The sequence below is a fragment of the Brachypodium distachyon genome, chromosome 2, assembly GCF_000005505.3.
Source record: "Brachypodium distachyon strain Bd21 chromosome 2, Brachypodium_distachyon_v3.0, whole genome shotgun sequence".
Taxonomy (NCBI): domain Eukaryota; kingdom Viridiplantae; phylum Streptophyta; class Magnoliopsida; order Poales; family Poaceae; genus Brachypodium; species Brachypodium distachyon.
Window position 1 is genome coordinate 52,567,942 of NC_016132.3, and position 19,804 is coordinate 52,587,745.

The 19,804-nt window shown below is 43.1% G+C and overlaps 3 protein-coding genes across 13 annotated transcripts; all 3 read left to right on the forward strand.

The window, feature by feature from the left end:
* The first annotated feature begins 584 nt into the window (after positions 1-584).
* On the forward strand, positions 585-6,862 carry LOC100839810 (CBL-interacting protein kinase 11). Of its 11 annotated transcripts, none has more exons than XR_002963136.1 (4): positions 585-870; positions 1,427-3,297; positions 5,242-5,304; positions 6,394-6,862. XR_002963136.1 is itself a non-coding variant. In XM_024458979.1 (4 exons), the coding sequence occupies exons 1-4, from the start codon at positions 3,282-3,284 to the stop codon at positions 6,788-6,790; spliced, it is 384 nt and encodes a 127-aa protein (XP_024314747.1). In that variant the 5' UTR covers positions 3,158-3,281; the 3' UTR covers positions 6,791-6,862. The 11 variants fall into 11 exon arrangements, 2 of the variants coding, with proteins under 2 accessions (XP_014754782.1, XP_024314747.1); XR_001406249.2 differs by having other exon boundaries at positions 5,522-6,850; XM_024458979.1 differs by lacking the exon at positions 585-870 and having other exon boundaries at positions 3,158-3,297; positions 6,394-6,593; positions 6,686-6,862.
* A 2,517-nt stretch (positions 6,863-9,379) lies between these two features.
* Positions 9,380-10,739, forward strand: LOC100840111. Its single transcript, XM_003567188.4, has one exon. It carries the CDS (start codon positions 9,685-9,687, stop codon positions 10,381-10,383), a length of 699 nt encoding a protein of 232 aa, XP_003567236.1. The 5' UTR covers positions 9,380-9,684; the 3' UTR covers positions 10,384-10,739.
* A 6,896-nt stretch (positions 10,740-17,635) lies between these two features.
* On the forward strand, positions 17,636-19,432 carry LOC100844657 (LOB domain-containing protein 15). Its single transcript, XM_010235238.3, has 3 exons — positions 17,636-18,039; positions 18,358-18,652; positions 18,733-19,432. The coding sequence occupies exons 1-3, from the start codon at positions 18,026-18,028 to the stop codon at positions 19,174-19,176; spliced, it is 753 nt and encodes a 250-aa protein (XP_010233540.2). The 5' UTR covers positions 17,636-18,025; the 3' UTR covers positions 19,177-19,432.
* The last annotated feature ends 372 nt before the right edge of the window (positions 19,433-19,804 follow it).

The window sequence follows — 19,804 nt, forward strand, 5'->3', positions numbered from 1 at the left end:
CAGCCATCGAAAATCCATGGCCACGCGGGAGAACACACCACAAATACGAGCAACGATAAGAAATAAAGAGATAATAGCCATTTAACGATAAATCCGCATTGCTTGTAAAAAAACTTATGCGGAAGCCCACATGACGGAAAAAAATACTTGTTTGAAAAACTTATCCGCAATGTGTTTTTTTAAGTTGTGCGAAATAACAAGGTAACGACCAAAACATGATGACAATTAACTCACACAAAAAAGACAGAAATCATGCAAATACAAAGAAAGAAATATATTTTAATTTTATTTTAGAAAGAAAATTATCAATTTCCTCGTTTTTTAGACTGCAAAAATGAGATATGTTGCCTCTAGCGGCCGGAGGGAGTATATTATTTGGTATGACATATGAATCGTTATATAAAAACAACTTTCTATACATCACAAATACGATAATTTCTTTGCTTTTCCTAAAAGTAACCAAAGTGGAGTAGTTCCAACCAAACGTCTAGCCCTGCCCTACCGAGCGGGCCAAAATAGCTGGACGAGCGTGCTCAGTTAAGCCCCTCACGTCACCACACCACAGCACGTTCCCCTCAGTTGGGTTAGCGATTTGTTTCAGAGGAGTTTCAGCCGTCAAGACTCAAGAGACGTCGACAATTTTTGGGTGCACGCCACCGACCAGCTTCGCTCATCGCTCAAAAGGAAAATAAGAAAACCACCCACCTGCAGCCGCCGCCATCTAAAAGAAAGGCTACAGCCGTCGCCGTGCCCCTAGCATCACTGCCGACGCGTCGGCCTAACGCGCGTCGCCGCCATCGCCGTTCCCATTCTTCCTCGCGGAGTTCCTTCCACCCCGTCCGCACTCCGCAGTCGAATTTGGGTTTTCAGGTATGAGGTTTTTTTATCCAGCGATTAGCCCCAAAATTGGCCGGTTGCGCAGCGGCGGCGGTCACCAGAGTAGAACGCAAGTTCATTTCAGTACTGCCTCTGATTGATTCCCGATTGGGGAGCATCGATCGAATAGGAGCCAGTTGTCCACTTGCATACTGGCCGCTGGCACGAATGAATTGGAATTTGGGGTAGAAAACGAGGATGGAGCTAGAGAATAAGGAGTCGGCTGCTTGGTAGAAATCCTTATCGATTTTTTTTTGAAGCGGAAAATCTTTTTCGATTTTTTGTTGAACGTATCCTATAGTAGCATATCTGTGTATTATACATGCATAATCAATTCTGTTTGCCAAAACTAGTGGGTATGTACACCCTTGTAGCGCTGTAGCTCTGCCCCTTTCTCTGATTTCAGCGATGTGTTGGCTGCACTTGTTTGCCTGTCAACGAAGATTTTCCCCTATTTTTCTCCAAGACAGCTGAATTTGTTTTTATTTATCAATTTGGTCAATCCCATTCTGCATTACATGTATGTGTTCTAATTTAGTCCATCTGACAGTTGTTGATCGATAGAAGACTTGGGAATGCAGAAAGATGTGCTTGCGCACCAACAAGTTCTTATTTCGAGCAGAAGAGATCGGATCTTTGTTCAAGCTCATATTGTGGGGTTGTCATGACAGTGTGCTGCACACTGAGAGTGAGACTGTTCCTCAGCTCTGCGGTGTGAAGCACAGTAGATCGAGGGGTTGTTACTTTGTAGAACACAATCTTTGCGAAAACAACTAGCATCTGGTCCAGTCATTAGGTGGACACTCTATATGCTGTTATATAACTGGAGTGTTCATTCGTTTTAATCCATTCACATATCTTGATATGATGGATGAGAGGAGGACTATCTTGATGGGCCGTTATGAAATCGGAAAACAGTTGGGACAAGGAACTTTTGCGAAGGTGTATTATGCACGAAATCTTAGAACCGGCCAAGCTGTTGCCATTAAGATGATCAACAAGGACAGGGTCACAAAGGTTGGGCTTATGGAACAGATAAAGAGGGAGATTTCAATAATGAGATTGGTGAAGCATCCGAACGTCCTGCAGCTTTTTGAGGTTATGGCTACCAAGAGCAGGATTTATTTTGTTTTAGAGTATGCTAAAGGTGGTGAGCTTTTCAACAAAATAGCAAAAGGGGGGAAGCTTAGTGAGGATGCTGCAAGGAGGTATTTCCACCAATTGATCAGCGCTGTTGACTATTGCCACAGCCGGGGTGTTTATCACCGTGACTTGAAGCCTGAAAACCTACTTCTGGATGAGAACGAAAACCTTAAAGTCTCAGATTTTGGTTTGAGTGCCCTGGCTGGGTCTAAGAGGCAGGATGGTCTTCTCCACACTACATGTGGAACTCCAGCTTATGTTGCCCCTGAAGTGCTTAGCAGGAAAGGCTATGATGGTGCAAAAGCAGATATATGGTCTAGTGGAGTAATTCTATTTGTGCTTGTGGCTGGTTACCTTCCTTTCCATGAAGCGAATCTGATAGAGATGTATAGAAAGATTTCCAAAGCGGACTTTAGATGCCCTCGGTATTTATCAGCTGAGCTGAAGGAGCTTCTACATAAAATCCTTGATCCAGATCCCACTACTAGGATTTCTATCTCAAGGATAAAGAGAAGTGCTTGGTACAAAGGACCAGTGGATGTAAATGCAAAGAAGCATGAGCCTGAATCAACACCCAATACCTTTTCAGGTGAAACGGCAACCTCAGGTTTGACAGAATGCAGCACTTCTGAGGGGAATCAAGTGTCGTTAAGCCTCCCAAACCTTAATGCATTTGACATAATCTCTCTCTCAACAGGGTTTAATCTCTCTGGATTCTTTGAGGATGAGTATGGTCGCAGAGAAGAACGATTTACCACTAGACAGCCTGTAACAACAGTACTTTCAAAGTTGAAGGAACTGGCTAAACGCTTGAAGCTAAAAGTTAAGAAGAAAGAAAATGGAGTCTTGAAATTGGCAGCTCCAAAGGAAGGAAGGAAGGGTTTTCTTGAGCTTGATGCAGAGATTTTTGAGGTAGCCCCTTCGTTTCTCTTAGTTGAATTGAGAAAGATCAATGGAGACACTATGGAGTATCAAAAGCTGGTTAAAGAGGAAGTAAGGCCAGCGCTCAAAGATATTGTATGGGTATGGCAGGGGGATCAGAACCAGTCAGCACTGCCAACACAGGAGCCACATGATCAGCTTATACCACCATTGCAACAACAAGAAAGACAGGATCAGCTGCATCCATCTGTAGTGCAATAAGAACAGCAGGACTTGCAGGAACCGCCATTGCCAGCACAGAATGGTTTTGAAACAGCCAGATATACCACAGTAGGAGCCGCTCCTACTGTATTCAGTCAAAAAAAAACAGCCAGATATACATGCTGCCGGGTAAAAGTACATCATTTGTAACCTTTCCCGTTAATTTCATATGTTTTTGTCAACTATTACTTATATATGCCTTTCCCCCTCTTTTCTTTACATGGTCCTAGTTCCTCCTGAACTGTAAAGCTTGCGTGCATCGCACAAGTGAATATGTAGTTCAGTAATTCAGTTTTGCAAACTATAGGAAAAATAATTCTTGATTATGTTCCAGAATGTTGGAAACAAAATTACCATTGACCAGCACTGTGAGTTATGTAAGTTTCTAATGACTGGCATTTGGAAGGGTCCTAGTTTCTTTGGTTCCCTATTCGCCTAAATAAATTATCTTGGTACCTGGCATGTTCATGCTTTAGTTTTTGAGAATGATTCATTCTCGAAATTAAAAATAGCTTTAGATGCAGTTACTTGTTTGGATAAGAGTACAGTTACTTGAAATTAAAAATAGCTTTAGAGACAGTTGAGGAGTTATTTTGCTTGAAATTCTGGAATTTGGGTAAACTGGATCTTTCGCGCTGGGTAAACTAACCTATATGTTATATCTTACAAAGGTATGAGTACAGGAGCATATTACTAATGCCTTGTACAGGTAAACCTGTCATGAGTTAATTCAGAGCATATTACTGTACTAATTCTGCAAGAAAATTTGGCTCCATTTTCATATGATAAAAAGCTATGATGATTTGCTTTAGAGTAGCTACAAGTATGCTTACCGCTTCAGGTTTGGTTTCATTTCATTTCTGCTTTAGGTTTGGAATATGCATAAACATGCGTAACACCATTCTTTAGTCATTCTCTGTTTTGTTGTCATATTATCTTTATAAAAAAAATCTCAAAACTGTGACTGCATGGTTGCTCAAGATTGCATGTTTCAGGAATCAGTGTCCATATTTACGTATGTGCTAAACTTAAAGCGAATCTTTAGCTGTGTTCAAGTCTACTGATTGATCGGAAGATTTTAAAACGACATTCATTACTGGAAGAGTAGTATTCGTGTCGCTGACAGGTCTGAAGACTTCTTTCTTAGCTGGAACATTTCTGAAAACTGAGACTTGAACCACTTCTAACAGGGTCTGTCGGTTCTGAAGCATACTTTACCTTTGATGTCATCTAAATTGTACTCCAGAAACACAACCCCAGCTGCCATAGTTATCTATCAGGATAGTATGTACACTGGGTGCCCTCAGTCCCTCATGGTCAAGTTGTTATCTCTGAATTGAATGCTGAACTTAACAAGATCGGTGAAGTGCCGCTAATGATACTGATCATATGGGCAGGCTGAATCAATTAACCATACCATGCATGTAACAACAATGAGATGACTGAAAATCAATTAATGCTACCTACTTTTTGATTAATCAAGTTGAAAAGATAATTTTTTTTTTCATTCCAGAACATATATGAGATGATACGTAAAAGGGAAAACGAGTCAATCCTTATTAACATAATTCATCTACATTTAATTTGATTTACCAGTAGAGTGATAAACTTTTTGTACTCCCTCCGATCCATATTAGTTGTCGAAATATTACATGTATCTAGACGCTCTTTAGGCATAGATACATCCATATTTGGGCAAATTTGAGACAATTAATATGGATCGGAGGGAGTAGCTTCTTTTCTTGTGGCTGCTTAAGAAATCAGTTCAGAACCATAAAAGCCTAACTGGAGATGACAAAAAAAAATCCTCATGGCGCTGCATGTATATCAAATAACAAAAAGTCCAAAGTTGGGTAAGGGTTATGCTAGTCGCACATCCTTAGAGCTTTGCCATAATTTGATCAAGTGAATTGAAAGGATCCCCTGCATTTTAATGCTAGTCCGGATTTTTTCTGTGCTTGCTGTGTCTTTCTTTGTTCAACGGGCTTCAGTTTCGAGCAGAGGGCAAAGTAGTTCAGCCGTTGTTGGGTTTACTGTTTCTTAGCTGTTCAGACTAACTAGCTGCAGATTGTGTACCAGGGTCTTGTGTTGGCTCCATTGGTAGTAACTACAGTGGAATCATTCAACAAACAGTTTGTTATGGTATGTATGACTTCTTTGTGAACAATCAATATATATAGCTTGCATGGATTCAACTGGGGTTTGTTTAAGACCTAGTCCCATTAGGATAGTGTTAGTTAGCATAAGTCTGATTGATCTCTGGATTGCAAATGTGCAGACTTATTTGTATGGAAATAGTGCATTGATCTTTGAATTTTCTCTTTTGAAATATCTATGTGCATGTGGACTTGTGGCGCAGTGCCACTTATGTGCACTTGCGGTGCCCGCGGCAGCCCATGTAGTCTTTTGCGGCCAAAGCAGACAGACCCGCCTTACCCACTGGACAAGCCATTGGCATCTGAAGCAGCTCATGGCCGTCGAAGGCAAATCTGTGCCCGCGGCTGAAGAGTGAACTGTGTACACCCGGCTACAAACAATAGCAGGTGGGGATCTCAGCCGGGTATTGAAGAGTCGCTAATGGGGACATGAGCACTTTCCTTTCCTCTTTTTCAGGGGAGGCATGCACGGTTTCTTGGGTTGGACTGCTGGAGAGGGCTGCAATTTTGGTGGTGGAATCATGTCCGGGGGATTTGATCATAGTTCGTTATAGATGGCCCTGTAGATTTTCAGACAGGTTTTGTTAAGTTTGATTTTTGATGAAAAACATGCGGTCTTGTATGATTATTTCTCCTCATAGATGCTCTTGATCCTTGTACTCCCATGCTGCTAATCGATGGTGTTGGCCGCTCCATAGTGCCTATGGCGAGCAAACTGCAAGATGTGCATTCGCTCCGTCGTGCCCATGGCGAGCAAAATGCAAAGAGTGCATCATAACACGGCTAGAAATTTGAACTGTATTCTCTGAGGTCTTCAAGATTTCAACAGAGAACTGGCTGGAGGATCACACCATCGTGAGGTTGATACAGTTGTGCCAGGTTGCATTTTTTTTTTCTCGAACAGGTTGCTTTTTTTTATAGTACAGTATGTTATTCGTTCCTTTGTTTATGTTTGGGCCCTGCATTGTCTTCTACTTTTGGTTCAAGGAATGAACAATTGAAAAATGAGGTCTGGTTCAGCATTTTTTATGCAAAAGAGGTCTGGTTCAGTAGTGATGATATGAGTTCCCAACAGGTGGTACACACAAGACATTGACAGCTATGGCTATCTCTTTGTCTTGGAGCTCCCAACATAGCACTTCAAAGCAACCTTTTGTGCCATCACTATGTTACCAGAATAGGAGCAGGAAAGGAGAAATCTGGAGTTATCTAGGAGAAGAATGGAGCTGCCAGGACAAACAGATTGTAGATGCAAAGGGGAATGCACCTGCAAAGGTATGACCTTTTCAAGGCCATCTTCTGATTCTGGTGCTACTATATAGCTGGGCATATCAGCTTGATAATCATTTTGCTATCCCATTTTCAAGATACTTGTTTGGTGGAATGGTTCAGCTGGGAGATTGTGCAACGGTCTTAGTCAATGTCTACTGTTGTATGATGATTATTGTCAAACCGTGATGGCTTTTGTATGACTGTTGAGAGTACTTCATGCTAAGTATATCACTTGATGCTTGTTATGGTTATTTTCTGAATTTTCTTGCGTATGAAGTTAGAATGCTCTCTTCTTTTCTGGTTGGCAAGCAATTTATAGTTATGGCATATTTTAGAAATATTTCTTTTGTATTTAGACGGTCAGTAAAATTCTGAGTATGGCTGGCTGGTAAATAAAATTTTCTATTTAGACAGACACTGTTTTTGCCTCTTTTCTTGGGTATCCAGATGGATGAATTCTTTTGTGAACATAAAATTGTCTATGCTGATATTTCTTTTTTTTAGTTTCTGATCTTTCTGACCACATTCGTTCTTTACTGCAACGGTGTCATGAATTGTTTTTCTTTTTGCTGAGGGGAGCAGCCATGACCTCGTTCAGAATCACAACCACCATATCTCTGATGAGATCATAGGTCTCAGCTTGGCCTACAGTGCTCCTTGCATCGACTCTGCCTCGTTATTCATCGTCACTGCCCCGAGGTTGAAAACGACCATGGATAGGCAGCCCGTGCGGCGTGAGCTTGGCATATACAGATCTCTATTACTACCTCTGTTACTAAATACAATAAATCTTAATTTTGTCATAACTCAATTTTTCAAGTTTGGTCAATTTTATAAAACAAATCTACCAACATCTAGAACTCCAAATTAGCTTTATTACATTGTTTTCAAAGTATATTCATCTGATATTTGTAGATCTTAAACTTGACTTCTTATACTTAGGAACGGAGAAAATGCCATACCGCAAACCCGCAACCCGTATGGAGCATACGAAGGGGGCTAAGGATTGAGCAAGACGAAAATTATTAGAAAAGAGTAAAATACACTTCATGAACTCGGCAAAAATGAACACTTTAGTACACGAACTCGGAAAACGCACACTTAAACCCTTAAACTGAGACTACTGTGTCACTTTAGTCCAAAAACAGTCCGGCGAGGTTTAAACACGCCATGTCGCCACCACGTCGGCTTTGGCCAGGACTGCGGGCTGCTGCTAGATTTTCTTAGGATTTTTTTTTTGCAAAATCACCATGCCTGAACCGCCCACGAGGGGCAAGGCGGCCGCGCCCATACAGGATCCTGGGGCCTGAGAACCACGTCGTTGCCGCCGCCGCGTCGCCTAAGGTTGTTATCAAGTCCACAACGCTCAATGTTGACGAGAGTACGTCGGTGAAGGGGTCGCCGAACCCGACGTGGTGGTCACATGGCGCATTTAAGCCTCGCCAAACCGTTTTTGGACTAAATTGACACAGTAGTTCCAGTTTAGGAGTTTAAGTGTGTATTTTTTGAGTTTGTGGACTAAAGTGTTCATGTTTGCCGAGTTCATGGACTAGCGGTGTATTTTACTCATTAGAAAATATAAACAGAATGGAACTTTCTTCGCCTCAAACCAAATGAAAAAAAAATGTCGAGTTTGTTTAGCAAGGGAATTAAGAAGACCAACACTGTGCATTAACTTCCCATCCGGTGTCTCCATTTCCCTCTCGCACACCTCACTGTGCCATCTACGTCCAGAACTTGTCAAGCAATGATGAACAATCACATTAATCGTTTTCAGCTGATCAGGTCCATGCAAAGAGAATAGAAATGATAGCCGTAAGGTGAGGCATTACTGTTCTAATCCGTGGCAGGCTGTCAGCTATACATTTTGTATCGAACCCCGAACATGACGCAGACTTTCGAATACTCTACTTATGCAAAGGGGAATTCTAGCGAAGTCTGACCGTTATAAACTTGCAATGCAGTTTGAAATACCTGGAAAACAATGATATCCTCCCCGCCTGCACTTTCAATAAATATTTTTATGATTGGAACCTGCAAACCGACACAATTGTCTGTCAATGTAATTTAACCAAAACTAATACTCATATTATCTTTTATGAGTATACTACTACTGCGTCAATAGTTAACAAGTTGCTGACTTGGCTTCTACTGATATATACTCCAACTCTGTTTCTTTTCTTTACGATGACCCTATTACAGTACAGTACTTGATAGGAGTATTTCGGTTGAGTTGTCGGCTTCATCTATTTCTACAGGATATATAAATAGAAAGGAAACTGCCATGCTAGCGCAATTTAAACGCACAGATAGTTGCGTGTGTATTTGAGAAAATACACCACATGCATGCGGTGTATAACTTGTTAGAGAACAGCATGCACACTAAAATACCAGATAATATAGCCATTTGTGTACTAGTAGTATAAAACAACAATCAAGAACCACCTTTTAAAACCGTATGGCAGACGTTGTTAGCTATCTAGAAAAAGCACCTTTTAATGGGCGGCATAGTCGTATGACAATGTCTCTATCCACAAAGCTTTAAATTCAGGGTGCTCATATTTATAGATATAATACGCGCGCGTGAACTGAAATTCACGAATTAGACCTCGCCATGTGTCGAATGGAGGGGGAATCCGGAATTGTAAACACGGGCTTATATCAAAGTGCCGAAATTGGAGCTGTTTTGACAGCACTTACGCGACAGATAATGTGTGCTTCCTTTTGCCAGAAACGACGGACGGACGAAGAGCGTGTGGCAGTATTGAGGACTAGGTAGCGAAACGGAGTCCATTCTGCAAGTACGCCGGTCCATCGTGCAGTGGTCTCGACATGTGGCGCTCCAATTAAATAGCAGGCGTACGTGCGTAAGTACGAAAAGTGACCGCCAACCAAACTATGCACCAAGCAATGCAAAGTTCATGGAAGCTGAAGCTGAAGCTGAAGCCGAAGCCGTTACATAGGACGTTGCGTCCTTTCCACTATCCTCTACATACTCCCAGCAAGTGTGCAGAAGAACTACAACACGAATGCACTACACGAGCAGAGACCAATAATCCCCGGTAGACCAGAAGCAGAGTAAGTAGAGAGACCGATGCCTCCTCCAAACGCCGGAGAGCAGCCGGCGCCGCGGCCGCAGAGCCCGCTCCGTGGCATGATGCCGCAGAGCCCGCTCCGGATCAAGCAGGGCGGCAAGTTCTACGAGCGGCTCCTCACCAAGGAGAGCTCCGCGGCCAACCCGTCGTTCCGCTACTACTGGGCGGAGCCTGGCTCGGTGCCGTTCGTCTGGGAGACGCAGCCCGGCACGCCCCGGGACGACGCGTCCCGGATGCACCCGGGCTGCGCGCTCCCGGCCATCACCCCGCCCCCGTCCTACCTGCTGGACCGGCACTGCGCCGGCCCCGGCGGCGCCAAGGTGAAGGCCGCGGCAGCCTCTCGTGATCGTGCCAAGGCCAAGAGCGGCGGGACCAACAACAAGGCTAAGGGTGGCAAGAAGCGGTACAGGTTCAAGCGTGTCAAGATCGGTGGCTTCGTGGCCGACATGTTCCGTAGGCTGGCCGTCGGCAAGGCGTGGTGGCGGCCGGCCGTGCTGTCCCCGGTCCAGGTCTCCTCGTCCAGCCGCTGGCTCGTGGCGACAGACAAGCAGGCCGAGCATCAGCATAAGCAGAAGCAGCAACGGCAACACCGTGGTCAGGACCCCGCCGTGCTGTGCTCCGGGTCGGCGCGTCAGCTGAGCTCGTGGATGATGCCGTTTCGCGGCACGGGGAAGCGGAACCGCGACTACAACGACTAAGCTAGCCCTGGATCTGATCGCTTCCTTTTCAGGTGCGGTGGTGCCATCGAAGGGGACTAAAAGCATGATATAAGTGTGGTTTGTTACTACTTACTTATAATTTGTTATGGTTGCGAAAGATGTCAGCAGATTGTTATGCGTCTGCTGCGCGCAGATCGACTTGTTTGATTACCCCTCCTTTGTCAGCAGGCCGTTCCGTTAATTTGTTATTATTGGCCTACTGTGACCACCCGTGGATCGCTTTCAGGTTTGGCACTTGCTTAGTTTCTTTTTGCTGCCTACTGTTACGGAACTTGTTGTTTGTTTTGCTGATGGTGCATGCATGTTTCGGATGGGAGTTTAAGTGTATTGAGTCAGTACGCTTTGGCTAGTTGAATACGCGCCTGGTAGTATATTGTTTCTAAGAAAATACTCCGTATCCATTTAGGAGTGTCTTGCTGGTAGTATTTACTGGTACTCCCTCTGATTCTAAATTCTTGACTTAAATTTGCCCAAATATGAATGTATCTATTTGTAAAATGTGTCTAGATATATGTAATATTTCGACAACAATTTAGCATCGGAGGGAGTAGTTACTAACTACAGTAGGTCCTCAATCGTATATGGATCGATTTTTTTTTCTTTAAAGCTCTATTTGTCGTTTAATTCGTCCTCCAAAATTAATACCCAAAACGTGCAATCACGTCCCTCCCCAGTCCCCACTACCAATTTGCATTACAAAATCAATTTCCCAAAGACGTGTATCAAGAGAGAGTTCAGTACTCTTCAATCAACTTGTACAATGGTTGCGTCTTGAGCAAACTCTACATGGGAAATTAGAACTATCCGTGACGGTGTAAAAAACAATGATGCCCACTATTGATATTTCATATTTGCATAGTCTAACTCTTGACAAAAAGTAGAAGCAATTCTATTAATCTTTTTCTCTCTCTACATCAACAATTGTCATAGGCGGCAGAATGAAGAGCCAGTTGAAATCATGATGTTGCGCTTTTGTTGATGCTCTAATTTAAAGGGATGCTTTCACCTCAAAACTTAATTTCAGGAAGAAAAAAAGAAAGACAGAAAGGAGCATTTAGCCAAATATATGGAATCGAGCAATGCTAAACAAAACAATTTACTACAAACTAAACGAGTGGTAATGGTGGCTATCACTCCACAGTCCAAAACAGATCTTGCCTCCTAAACGTATGTCAAAGATCACCCAAGTGGCACGTCTCCCACAATTTGATGCAGACCGGCCTAGTAGATGTAAGTGCAATGTCCACATGTATAGTATATAACTAAACTAAAATACAAGTGTAGTACTCCAAATAGCTTAATGCCCGGCCTAGTACATCTTAGCAATGCATATGATTAGTTGTTGCGGAGAGGAAACCTTAAGGTCATAAGATTACAGAGCTACAAATAGCTCAATGTCCAGCCTCCCACTTCAGGAACGGGCCTATGCTCGTTCTACAAATCCCATCACATCACGCCGTACTGGTCCAACTCGGTACTATCTGCTTTCATTGAAAGGGAACGCAGCTTGTAGACACTACTGCTCCTGCATGTTAGACCATTAAGGGACGGATCCAGTCTACAAGCGCTGTAGTGAAAGACTACCACTTCTGAATTTCTGATGCACCGGCACACGAGCTACAGTACAGTCCAACACTGTCCCCTGACGGAATCAGTCTTGACAGCGCCATATTGCAGAAAACTTGTATTCGAATTTTACCTTTTTAGGGAACAGAAATATGTAGCTTGTGCTTTAATTTTACCTGTTTAGCCTATCGTATCGCATCTACTCTAGCAGGCCTTGAACGTAGCCAGGTCTTGGCGTGGCGGCAGTATATGCACGTAAGTTCTTATACGGTCCCAGTGAAGATTTCGCGCGAACTGGATTCTGCAGTCGTAAACGGAAGCCCAACGGCCAGATCACCAGTAGCCGAAACATTAAAGAGGTCGCCACGACGTCGCCATGGCAATTCAAGGTGTGCCCATTGGCGTTGAAGGCTTTGGATCGGCAGAAACCCTCTGTACGTGCAGCCGGTGGATACGTGATGACAACAATGATATATATGCAATGATAATTAGAGATTTAACTTTGGCTAGGACTATGCGGGTGGATGATGGCGAACACCGGTGTTTCGGGGTGAATAAAATCATTTTTTTGAAAACTAAATAAAATCATTTTTATGTATGTTAATTTATAGTCAAACTTTTTCACCGCTTAATCTTTTAATTATCAAAATAGTGCTCATTGTTTTTCCCCTCCTCCACCCCTGTGAAGTTATCGATTGTCTCGCTGTAAGCAGAATAGACTTTTATTTGCGGATCTTTGCAATACAAATGATTCAACAAAAACATCCTAGAGACTTTAACAATGATGATCCGAGTGTACCTTGCTCCATTGCGAGGCCTTGCGAGATTAACGTCATCGTCGTCGTACGTTTTTCTTCTCTCTACCTCTTCCCTTCACGTGTTCCTCCAATGGACGAAGAACAGCCTTCCTACATATGCTTGCGTTGTACTCTGATGTTTTATTACGGCAGCGCTTCCGCAGGTAATACGGCGAGCGTCGCTATAATTGTCTGGCATCCGTCGCTTGGCGCTAACGCACAATTTCCTCGTGCGGTATCGCTCAAAATACAGACGCGATGCTTGGCAGCCTGCATGCAGCCGCAGCCGGGCTTCTGCATGCAGCCGAACATGCTCACTGTAGAGAATTCGAGGTGGACCTAACACACTACGAGAGGGCCTATTCACCTATACCAACTACTTTGGTGTAGTTGATTAGTCCCTTTTTATTTCTACTTACTTAGTGCAAGCTTCCGGGCGGCAGAGCCACTCACGTTAAAGCAAGTCTTGAATCCGGACGGCTATGCCACTCACGTTGAAACAAGACCGTTGTGATTCCGGGCGAATCCGCTCACGTTAAATCACAACTTATATGCACTAAGTACTTAGAAATAACAAGGCCTAACCGAGAGACTTATATGAACAAAGTAGTACTATATTGCTTTAGGAATATTAGTACAAGAGAGAGCATACACACCTTACACTTGCTCACACCTTGTTCTCCACCTTCTTCACTTCCTTATTCTCTACTACACAAGGTGTGAGGCAAGGGCCTCTATTTATAGGACTACATGGCCATTGGATCTTTGACATGTGTCAAAATCTTAGCCATTGATACAAAATATCTAAAGCTTTCCACACACTTCTACATAAATATTTAGGTATTAGAAGGTTTCCTATTTATTTATTTTAAACTCCTATTCTAGAGTATTCCAAAGCTTCTACATAATTCTTCATGCATATCTAAACACTAGAAGGTTCCCTCTTTATTTATTTTATATTTTAGAGTATTCCATAGTAATGTCTTCTTTCTTGTAATATTGAAAACACTCTAGAAACTTGCATTGTATTCTCCAACACTCACCTTAATCACATGCACTTGATTGATTACATGCAGCCATTTCTTTAACACATACACTTACACACCACCAATTGTGAAGATTAATAGAGGGAGAAAAGAGAGAATTAAAACCCATAATTCTAATCAGTCATATTAGCATCCATCACACTAATCTTTTCTTATCAGAATCACTCCATAATTTACATTGGCCACATAAATATTCTTACACTCGCTCCCCGTTGTCTATATTTCAAGCACGATCTTTGTCGACGGGTTAGAGTTCGGAAATTAGGATATAAGTGTTTCAACAGGAAGAGGTGACAAACCAGTGGCGTTTTTATATCATCTTGATGATGTAATATAATGTTGCTTATTAAAAAAATGCCGATGTTGCCATTTGGTTAGGAGAGGCATGACGAAAATCTTAGGACAACTGATCGAGTAGGGAAAGAGGGTGGTCTGATGTCGATGGAAAGAGGAGATGGGGCACGTCTAATACAATTAGGAGGCAATATATGCAGGCAGAGGACGAGAAGAAAACAAGAGTGGTGTTTGCAAGAGAAAATTTCGGCAGTCACCGAGAGAAGAGAAGGGGGTAGGAGGGTCTCATCGGTGGTTAAGCGGCACCGACAAGGTGGGATTGCGTGCTGCACGAAGCAAGAGGGGGTGGCAGCAGATGGGAGAGATCGAGGGTAAGGAAAGGTGTTGAAGACGAGAGCCGACGTTGCTTCTTCATGGGTTGCTTGGACGGTCAGAAAAATCTTGCTAGGACAAAACATATTTTTATTCAAAATCCAATGACCTCGGTCTATTAGTAAAGCATAAACGAACTGTACAGTTAATTAGTGAAAAATTGGACGAAAACTGTTACAACACGTCCACAAAGCCATCATGATGAACATGGCAGCGTCCATGACACCATTAGCCGATTTTGCCGCCGCGCAAAGGACCGATGTTTAGATTGTTGCGTGTGTCATCGTCACTATACATCATTCCTTCCAGGCTAGCGACTCTAGGTTCACAGTACCAAAAACAAAGCCTCTACCGCAACAACTGCATGCCACACGATCGGCCTTTTGTGCCAATGTCTGGCAGCCCCTATTTGACCACGAGCTTCAAAGGGCAATAATCTACTCACTCCATCAAAAAATATAAGGATAAATGTAAGGATTGAGGGAACCATGAAAAAAAATCCTCCCGAGAAAGGCGATGAAGTTAATAAGTTTTACTCCCACGTAAATTCCCCATAAGGCTATACGATGAGAGCTCAAGGATCAATCTATCCTTTTATTGATTTGTTATATTATAGTACCTTATTCTTGTATTATTGGAGTATTATTAAGCACAGATGACTAGTGTGAGTATCTATAATCAACCTTGAATTATAGGCACTCCATGTATTCATCTCCCGCCCGGGCAAATCTGCTAGCTGGATCGTAGTAGTGCTATACATTCACAGATCATGACAGTGCATTTGCTTGTCTTGTACGGGTCAAATGGCCAACGAATTAGCTTTAAGGTTTGGTCACCATTGGCTAAGTTGACTGTGACAGGAGTTAAGAGTCATAGATGTACCGCTTGGTCACGTGTCCTGGCCTGCTAGGGAGTTGTGTACTAACCTAGGTTAGGTAAGTGCGGAAACAGATTATCTGAGACATGGTCCTACGTTTTTCTACGTGAGGACGTGAGGTCCCATCTCAGATTGTTTTATTAAGGTTTTATTTTGATTTAACTCTTGTTAAATCAAAATAAAACCGTTAAATCAAAATAAAACCTTAATAAAACAGAACAAAACCTTAATGCGATTTATCTTTTTGTAAAACCAAGAAGGAAATAAACCAGAATAAAATAATGAGGCTTTTATAAAAAAAATCTGTAAAATCTTAATTAAACTGAAATAATAAATAATAAAACCTCAATGAGGTGGAAGGACTATGCAGCTGTCCAAAAAAAAAAGGTAGAGGACTAGTATGCAAAAGTGTCCTTCCGACAGGAACGCGACTTGTGTGCAAGAAGGGCACATGCTTGCGGACGACTACACTCCTTATTTGTTTCACTGAAATGGGTTACCTTCAGATCCACGTTTTTCCATCAACTAAAGTGATCAGCTGTTAGCTGGACACGAAGTGTATTTGTTCTCCGTGTCATACGTATTTCTTCTCCGTACGTGCATGTCCGTGTGCACCTAAACTAGGTCGATATTAAGCTGACGCATAAGATCGATCGCCACCTGTTATACTTTGGCTCTTGTCTGTCAGGTACTCTCAGGTCGTCCAGCAACCACCTATGTACTATGCAGGAGCAAGGCAGCATTAACACCCCAAAGACTTGGATCTGGCTAGCACACGTTTCTTTAATTCAGAGCACAGCTCTAGTAACTAGTAAGGCGTCATGTCAAATTAAGCACCTTTTTGTTGCGAAAAAAAGGTATCGTAATACTGTATCCACTACTTCCTTCGTCCCAAATTAACTGATTTGAATTTGCATAAGAATTTATACAAATACACGTCAGTTAATTCGGGACGGAGAGAGTATTTGGGAAAACGTACACAACAATTAGCAAACCGCCAACAGAACTACAGAGTTTAAACAGACAGATTGTTTGAAGCTGAAATAACAGGTGAATTTCCTGAGATGGTAAGCGCGTGCTATGCGTGAGTGCGTACTCATAAAATTTAATTACTCATTTGCTCGGCTATATTTACGAGTCTTGTGTGCTTGAGGACGGTTATTCTCCTTATTCAGTTCCATTTCTGTATCAGGTTCTTCAGGGACACTACAAAAATTTCAAGAATTTCTGGATTTGTGCAAAACTAATGCTCGATCTTCTGCCGATGGCCAACAGAACTACAGAGTTCAAACCAAAAGATCAACAGGCGAGTTTTCTAGATGCTAAGTGCGAATGTCTTTTTTATAAAACCCGGCAAAAACCTTCGGTCAGAGACTGCGTAGTCATAGTTTAAGTTTCAGAAGTATATATAGCAGGTACCGAAAAAGTGGGAGGATCAATACGGATGTTTTCTTGCATACTGGCATTCACTCGAATTCTCAAGGTTATTCTCCTTATTCAGTTGCATCTATGTATCAGTTTTTTTTTTACTCTATGTATCAGTTTCTTTACACACTACAGATTTCGAAAGCTTCAGGTAATGTTCGATGTTTTAATTGACGGCCTGGCCCATAAAAGTAGCGGCCTGACCTACTTGTAGGTAGAATATTGACAAATAGCCCAAACTGAAATGGTCGTGCTATACAAGGAAACTACAGTTCGCCACATTTGGCCCAATACTTGAAACTCAGCCCAATACTGTTCCTTCCTTTCAAAATAGCCGAATAACGTTCCTAGTATTTATTTTTTCAGTTTGCAAACTTTTTGAAACTTTCGCATTTTTTGCCTTGCAAAAATCTTAAAGAATCATTTGTTGCAGACCAGTACAAAATTTGTGTCGGTTTAGAGGAATGAATAGCTCAAATTTGAAAATATTTTTCAGAAACAGAACGGGTAAAATATCCTCAGAAAAAAGAAGAAGGGGAAAATAAATTAATATAACCTTCAAAAAAACATTGTTTTCCTAGTTATCAGACACCTCATTGTTCGTTTAACGCAAGTTGAATTTTTAGATTAGATGTGCCAGCCATCAAGATGCATGTGCCTCAACTAATCTGATGGACGAAATCTTGACTCCCGACTGAAACGAAAAATGTGCCTGGAAACAGAAAACTAATGGGGAAGAATCTCGAGGTCCGATCGAGCATGGGCTTCCCGAACGGCACACCGCACAGGAAACATGGGAGCTGGAGATCTTTTGGAGAAGTAAGGATGAGTTGCCAAGGAAAAACGTTGTAGTGGTTGCGCTAGATCGCCGGCCAGGTAGTAGCTTCTTGTTTTCAACAGCATTTCATTCCCTTGACATGAGCAGAAACACCTGCAGGGACACGAGGCAGGAGGGAGGCCTCCTGGCCAACTAAATCGAGTCAACGTGCCTCCCTGGCTTGCCAACATTTCTTCCTAGCTCTCCTGAGCCCAATTTACTTACCACCAATTGTGTGCATGCTTTACGCCCATCCCCCTCATTAATACCTTGCCTTTTAAGCACTCTTTCCTTGCTTGCAATTCCGAACTTTACACTTCTACACCTGCCGCCGGTCTGTCTCTCTCCCCTTCTTTCTTCGGTTCTTCCTCTCATCCTCTAGCCCATATCTCACTCTCCATCTCCCAAGCGAGGAGAGCATGCCTCTATGTCCACAGAGAGGTAAGAGACATCCTTCGGCTGTTTCCAGTTAATCCATCCTCCTATTTTTGTTCCATGCATGCAGCTTGTATTTTCTTTTCGAAAGTTCTCAGTGTTCTATTTGTCTTGGAAAGAATCTAGTGTACTTTTTGCTTGAAAAGTTTTTCGAAAATGAATAAAGGTAGGTACTCCTACCTTTTCTTGTTCTTATGGTTACAATTTTAATCAATATTGCAGTTTGCATCGCACCCTTTAAGATTAGATTCCCTCTACTTAATTTCACGCTAATTTATTTGACACAAGTAACAAATTAACTTGTTTCTTTTGGACTTCCACCAGGGAGAGACTCGATGAGATCGGCAAGAAGATCAAGCGAGAGCCGGACGGCGCCGCCGCCGCCGCCGGAGGTTTTGTAGTGGCCTCCTCATCCTCACCGGTCGACCACCACGTGTCCCGGCGCATGGTCCTCGGCGGCGCCCCCAACACCGCGACCCCGTGCGCCGCGTGCAAGCTCCTCCGCCGGCGCTGCGCCCACGAGTGCCCCTTCGCGCCCTACTTCTCCCCGCACGAGCCCAACAAGTTCGCCGCCGTCCACAAGGTCTTCGGCGCCAGCAACGTCTCCAAGATGCTCCTGGTACGTACGACCAAACACTTCCAACAACTGAATTCTGTTAATTTCTCCTCCAAATAAATCTCAATTAATGTCTCGTTCAGGAGGTGCCGGAGGCGGAGAGAGGCGACGCGGCGAACAGCCTGGTGTACGAGGCGAACCTGCGGCTGCGGGACCCGGTGTACGGCTGCATGGGCGCCATCTCGGTGCTGCAGCAGCAGGTGAGCGCGCTGGAGGCCGAGCTGGAGGCCGTCAGGGCAGAGATCTTCAAGCACAGGTACCGCCAGGCCAGCAGCCTCATGGCCGGCGGAGACGACGCAGGTTTCATGCAGGCCCCTGCCATGGCGATGCCGCCGGTGCACGCCGCGGACGACGACGTGGTGTCCGTGGCGGCGGCGGCTGGCCAAGGCCAAGATGTAATAGTGGCCGGCATTCCGGGGACGCCGCCCACGGTGTATGCGGCGACCGGACAACAGCCATCAAGCAGTACTGCTGCTGATGACTACGGCTCCCTCAACACAAGTGAGCATGGTGCATACTTTGGTTGATCGACATATGCATGGATTTGTTTGACGTTTTGGTGGTTGAGATCGATCGCGAAATTAATTAACCCGGGAATAATTAAACTGCGTGCAAGTTTAACTCTCTATATATCTCTTGTCTAGAAATAGATATGGCTGTGGATAACTTGGGTGGAAAAAATTGTTTAGTGATGTATCTGTCCTTGATTTCCTTGTAAGTGTCCATTTGTGCTTGCTCCATTAACTTGATTAATTGGTTTGTGTGTGCTTATTCTTTAGCCTAGAACTCTTGCTTTGTTGACTGTAGTAGGATACTATCTAAGTACCCATATTTTGCTACAGACTTCACCAATTCATTTATGCTTTAAACAATGCTATTCAGATTGGTAATATAAGGCCGGGGGTTATGCTCCTTTTTAAAGAAAAAAAATTAGACTGACAGTTACCCTTTTAGAACCTAACACCTTTTACTTGTAACACCTTTCACCCTTTTAGTAGAGTAATTTCAACTTCCCACGCAATGTGTCATGAAACAAAACTACAATAGAGAGAACCTTCCGTGCCCGTGAATATCCAACAAAAAACAATTCTTCGTTGTTTTGAGGAGTAAGATTTTGGTGTTAGAGAAGAGAATATAATAGCCATAACACCGTAT